The sequence below is a fragment of the Egretta garzetta genome, unplaced genomic scaffold, assembly GCF_000687185.1.
Source record: "Egretta garzetta isolate BGI_Z169 unplaced genomic scaffold, ASM68718v1 scaffold69, whole genome shotgun sequence".
NCBI classification, from domain to species: Eukaryota; Metazoa; Chordata; class Aves; order Pelecaniformes; family Ardeidae; genus Egretta; species Egretta garzetta.
This window is the reverse complement of record NW_009260790.1, coordinates 1,432,301-1,438,586: the sequence shown is the minus strand read 5'-3', so window position 1 is coordinate 1,438,586 and position 6,286 is coordinate 1,432,301. Positions and strand designations below refer to the sequence as shown.

The following is a 6,286-nucleotide window of genomic DNA, read 5'->3' as shown; positions in this document are numbered from 1 at the left end:
TGAGGCCGGCCGTTAGCCGCGCGCGCAGGCCCCGCCCGCCCCCTCGGGCCGCCTGAGAGGCAGGCCCCTGCAGGGGGCAGGTTGTGGTTAATCCTAGAGAGCTGCTAGCTCATCGCCAAAAAAATCCCGGCACATCAGGACCCCAGGACCCGAGGACTGAAAAAAAAAACCACCCAAAACAAAAGAAAAAACCCTGAGCAGAGCACAGCATCACGCCCGGTGCACGTCTGGCTGAGGAGACCCCGCTGAGAAACTACGAGGAGGCCCGCGGTGAAGCCAGGCTGCAGGGATCAGCACGGCTGTGCTCCAGCACGACAGGCTCGATGAATCCCCACACGCCCTACTGCACCAGGTATTGATCCAAGAGCGCGTTGGTGCTTACCTTAAGCACTGCCGAAACACCTTCCTCCTCAGAAGCCAGGAGAGGGGCCGTGTTTTTAGCATCACCTCTCTGAATTACTGCCCAAAATAGGTATCCTTAAGGCACAGTAAGCCTAGCCTTGCTCTGCTCCCCTGAGCTCCCAGATGTGCTGAACTCTCCACAGAAAAGCACACAGCAGGTTAGCTACAGGGGTATCAATAGATTTTTGTGGCATTTTCCGCAATGGAGAATGGCTGAGAAGGCCTTGCTAGATGTAGCTCTTTGTTCGTGCAAATACACAAAAAGCATTGCATTTAAAATAGTTGTTTTCAGTCTGTGCTTCACAAGTCTAGGGAAGGAAAAAACTGAGCATTTAAATGAGTTATTCAGGGATCCGTGCTGTCACTGTACAGTTCTCAAGAGCTGAAAAAAACATTAACTGAATATAAAGGCCGGCTCTGCAACAAGCCCCAGAAATTTCTGCCTACCTATTCTTCTTTTTCCCAATCTGATCACAAGAGACTGATTCCTATTCTTGTGCTCTATTGCATGGCAGCCTGCAAAGTGAATGCACACCACTCATCTCAGGACAGAGACTATTGCACTTCTATGGCATTTACCATGCGCTTAGTCCAAGCATAAATGATGATGGTCCAGGTACAGCAGCTGGTCACTGTAGCGCTTGTGCAGCACAGTGAAGGAAGCATCTGCTTATGTTCAAAGTGATCAAACTTAGGAGGAAATTGTTTGGTTTTAAAAATACAAATGGCATGGTTCTAGAGGTTAGAGCGGAGTTAACAGGGCTCTTGGTCACTGAAGAATCAATGCAGCAGCAGGTCTTGTCAAGAGAAATGCAGCTGTAGAGTAACAGATGTAAACAAAAAACCACAAATCTTCATAGCACTAGTGCTTTCATTCTGCCAAAGCTGACATACTCTTTTCTCCTTCTGAAAAAGAATCCTATTGAACTTTTTTTTTTTTTTTTTAGGATTTTGCCTGAAAGCCACAGCAGGGCAGATTTATTGTGCATAAGATTAGAGTTTAGTTTGTCACACCGCACAGAGCTCACCACTGCAGTTTAAATAAACCCACCTTTTCCTTTCCCCAGTCCTCATTTTACTAGCCCACCTCCCCACACACACGTTTACAAGCAGTACCCTCTACCTGTCTGAGTAAAGCTTAGACTAAAAGCCATTGAAGCCCTGTAGTCCTTCCCCCAGACTGCCTGGCTACAGCCCCAAACCCTCAGGAACACCTACATTTTCAAATGAGACATAGGTGACCAGTGTAACTTTTTTTTAACACAGAAAAACTGTGTTCATTTTATAATTTTCTTAGAAAAAAAATGTAACATTTCAAGTTCTCTTAAGATAGGTAGCTGAAGGTGAAGGACATTTGAAGGCACAGAGCATCTATAACATACGTTCAATAGCCATTTTAAAGATCCCGAAGGACACTCAACTTGCATAAAAGCATCAGTGAATAAAACCCAAGACTAGATACTGGGAGCACAAGCAGCTCCCTGGCCCAGTAAGAGCATTTTATACCATCCGCAGCTTTGTGCAAACCACCACAGCTAGTATAGGGAGTTATGGTCATAAATCTTAGTTAAATAACACCATCAAAAACAGCCCTCAGGAACTCTCAGATGTTTCCTGGAAATATATCTGCATAAAAGCAGGCTAAACTGTACTGTTTAAGGGCAGTCCATAAGCCTTTTAAAGATAGCTTGTCCAGAAATATTTTGAGTCATTCCCTTACTTACAACAGAGAGGATGCACAATACAAGACTTGGAAGACTGCAGAAGGTGCATCCATTCACACATACAGAGAAGGGGTTTAGGAGGAGGGAGGAAAGGAGAGTACTGGGATTACAAAGAGTCACAGTGCTTAACATGACACCTCCAAGATCTTCTGGACTTAGTGCAGGAACCCTAACCTTCAGGGAGGCAAAAGAAATGAAAAAAAGATTCCTCTCCCGTTTGCTTAGTAGCAGGTCTTGCTCCATCAGAACAAACACAGGAAGAGCAGAAGGCTAGACTGGGCAAGGGAAGCGTCTGTTCTTTGTTGCAGAGAGGGCGTCAGTATGGCTGCTGGGCTGTCTTGCTTGAGTCAGGCCACTGTGGAGGGGCACCCTGCTGATCAATTGGCTCATAGGTGCTGCGGTCATGGCTTGCACGGGTGACACCTGAATGGAGATGGAAGAGAACAAGCTTAGGAAAAAAACCCAAAAGCACAAGAACAGCATCCCCTAGAGGAAACCAACAGCTCAGGAGCACACCACATTAGCTGCTCTACCCACTCCCCAGCACTTGTGTTCTGTGATCCTTACTACACAGGCAGGAGGTAAGAAAACTCATCCTTCCAACAAAGGCAAAATAACTGAGATGCATTTGAACACGCCTCTTCATTCCCTGAGAACTGCTCTCTTAGTAGCCACATGGCTGTGTGGAAACAAGACCCACAATGCTACATAGCGGCATAACAGGCTCCTGTAATAGCATATTTCAGCAAGATCAAGTTTATGAGATCTAGTGGAAAAATGGACAAAATCAGAAGCAGCAGGAACCATGGGTAGCTGACAGCATAGATCTAAGAGGATGATTCAACCATGAGCCATTCTTCCCAACAATGCAGCTATGCCTCAAGCATGCCACACCATGGCACTAAATTTGAATCCAGTAGTGCTCCCAATTGCACTATGAACAATTTGCCTGTGGTATAAGAATGGTACAAAATCATGTTACTGTGCAGGGGATGAGCAGGGAAGTAAGAGAGACGGACAGAGAATGTGCATGGAAAGCTCTTTATCTAGAGGACAGGCACCTGCAATGTCTAGGAAGCAATCTGAATCAAAGGTGGGTACCAAATCATATTAGAGGCTTGTTCTGTGTAGCAAGGATGCTGCCAAGCAACAAAAAGGGATTTTGTGTAGAAAGAAAATGAGACAGAGAACACCAGGAAAAATGCAACACTGTTAGGTGCAAAAGGAAAATGCCAGACAGCAGGAAAATGAGAGGAAATTTGTCAACCACATTCAACAAAACAAGAGCACACAGTTTATACTGAAAATCTTGTGAGGAAGACAGTTCAGGAGAGGATATGAAACTACGAAGTGTCTGAATTCCAACCTGTGCCTGAGAGGAGACTCAGACAGTATCATTCCTGTGTTGGGATAGTGTGGTTGAAAAGGAGGAGTGCTCCCAAATTCCAAGCAAAGGGATGAACTCCTCAATGATACCTATACTTTCCATGGGATAAAAGGGCCCTCTGACCCAGTTAAGACAGATCTGTTTGGCATTTGCACAAATAGCTGATGGAGAAGATGTCCACGTTCCACTAGCAGAGAGATGCAAACAGCACATGGTGCCCCAAGCCACGATTTCCTTCCATGGCCTCTCCTCCTCTGCAGGTATCCACCCCTCTGCACAGGGTGCGTTACCTTGCTTGCTTGCACCAAAACAGCACAAGTGACAGCTTTCAAACATTGTAATGCAGTTATAACATGCTTTGTCCTGCACAGCCTTCTTAGGAGGGCAAAAAGAACTGTGCCAGGCTGCTGGTTTTGCCAGGGTGAATTCCCACACAGCAAACAATCCCTGGCAGCTGTCCTGGTGTGAACTAGCACCAGGCGTGCTTGGCAAAGCTGACTGAGACCACATCAGCTGAACATCCAACCACAGCCCCTTCTCTCTGGCAAGGCTGCCACATGATCATTAGCAAGTATGACCAGGAGAAAAATTAGTGCCTCCAGGCAAAGTCCCACAAGGTAAACATCAGTCCAATTTTCCAGGTGAGGAAATGGAGGTCCAAAGCAATCAAGGTAGGTAGGACATGTGAGGCTCAGAGAAAGCATGGAGTTAGAAATCCTGTTTCTTTCCCTCTCATGCATAATCCAGCTAGAGGGGATGCTGCCTCTACTTTCCCCCAGAAAGATAAGAAAGGGTTGGCAAAAAGAAAAGGACACCCAAAGGCTTCCAACAAGCACACACAAATGCAGGAGGAGGAAGAGGAAAAGCCTCGGTTTTGAGTAAGAGAGCCAGCAGTGCTATCAATACCATTGCGGGCAAAATGGCTGTCAGACGAGGACTCCAGGTCTGCAAGGCAAGAGAGGTAGAATGTAAAATTAAGGCCTAAGGGACACAGTAACCACAAGATAGGAGAACAGACATGAGCAAGAGAGAGCAAGCATCTCCTCTCCCTGAAAAGGGAGGCAGAATCCAGCTGCACAGAGCTCAGACTGAAGGGTCCAAAATGCAAGGCAGTCTCCCTAACACCAGAGGTGGCCCACACTGATGCGGAAACAGAGGAAGCATCCTACCTATGTTAAAGGTGTACTCTCCTCCACGCTCCTGATACATTCGATACGCCAAATAGCAGGACACAGGTTTGAGGAGGAGGCTGAAGATAGCCATGCCTGCACTGAAACGCTGCACGTCAATGAGATACTTGTTTGAAGGGTAGAAGACAGAGATGTGAATGATGTCTGTGAGGACTGTGAGCAGCAGGCCAGTCAGGAACTGTAAACAAAGAGAGAATGAGACATGAACTGAATAGGGGATTAACCACTAGGAGTAACAGTCAGTTACAGCATCTGTTTCCTGTGAGATCTGTGTTCACACAATCATGCCTTCACCCCAGTACCACACATTGCTAAGCCCTGACACTGCCCCAGATACCCACAGGTTCCTAAATTAATGATCCTGTATTTAGTGCATTTTTTTTCACATCTGTCAGACACCTTATGGTATCTCTTCTAATGTTCAGAGAAGGGTTTTATAAAGCCCCTCCAACTCAAGCATATTAAACACTTCAAGTCCTCCCCTGGCCTTACAAGTCACAACAGCAGGTAAAAAAAATAAGAATCAAGTATGCCTCACCTCTGAGAACCAAAATAAGCGACAGTGAACATGTCTCACAATGGTTTAGAGGGCTTATAAATTTATATGCTCCCTTAAAAAAACCCAAAACAATCCAAACAGGGAATTTGACTTGTTCGCTGCTGTATTAGAAACAGCTGAAAATGATCACTGACTCAAAGAAGCTGTCTCTGCCCTCCACCCTCTCCCTAAGCAGCCTGGTGGGGGCAAATACCCTCACACTCACCATCATGATGGCATCAAGGGAATCTCGCTGCACAATGGCCCAGATCCCCACTGCAAGGACACTGAAATTTCCCCAGGCATAGGAAGCTGGAAACATGTAATTCATGCATCCCCTGCCAAACAAGACAAAAAAACCCCAGCCCACATTCACAATAAGCCTGCAAGAGTTTGTTTGCATTCATCCCTGTTCCCATACAAACACCTCACTCTTAGATTTCGAATTTATTGCACACAGACAAACAGGAAGTGCTGATTCCCCGAGAATGTCCCATTCCTAATTTGAAGGAATACCTTCTTCTCACCCAGGCCAGGACAGTTACCAATCACTCACCACACTGTGAGCAGCCAGTGTACCAGAATGATGGCCTATGAAAAAAAAACAGAGAGGAAGACAGGTCAGCAAGTTGGAAGAACTGTGGGAGAATCGACGTGAAATGACACCATTTTGTTTCTGAGGGATGGGTGGAAGAGCGCCCTGGACCTGTGAACCAGTGCAGAAAGCTGGCGTAGCAGCTGGGACAGTGAAGAGACAAACCCATTTTTCTCTGCTTCTGTTGCTGAGTATTTCCTGTGGTGCTACGCTGTAGTCATTCATTATTGTTGTCATCTCCGTCGACAGTTGATTCAGGGCTCACTTAGTCTTTTCTAAATGGGTTATTGATTTTGGAACTCCAGAAGAGTTTGTACAGAAAGCCAGGCAATCTTATTCACTCTATGCTAGCACAGTTTATACATGACCAATTTGGCATCCCATCACCAAGAAGTCCATGGAAAGTCATGCCTGCAGCTCCCAGCAATTTTACTCCAGTCCTCAGTAAAT

General features: G+C 46.0%; 1 protein-coding gene across 1 annotated transcript; it reads right to left on the bottom strand.

The window, feature by feature from the left end:
* Positions 1–1,726: 1,726 nt before the first annotated feature.
* On the bottom strand, positions 1,727–6,073 carry LOC104133085 (angiotensin II receptor associated protein). The gene is made up of 5 exons (XM_009646454.2): positions 6,047–6,073; positions 5,798–5,832; positions 5,468–5,579; positions 4,683–4,881; positions 1,727–2,549 (listed from the first exon to the last, which is right to left on the bottom strand). The coding sequence occupies exons 1-5, from the start codon at positions 6,071–6,073 to the stop codon at positions 2,443–2,445; spliced, it is 480 nt and encodes a 159-aa protein (XP_009644749.2). The 3' UTR covers positions 1,727–2,442.
* Positions 6,074–6,286: the final 213 nt, after the last annotated feature.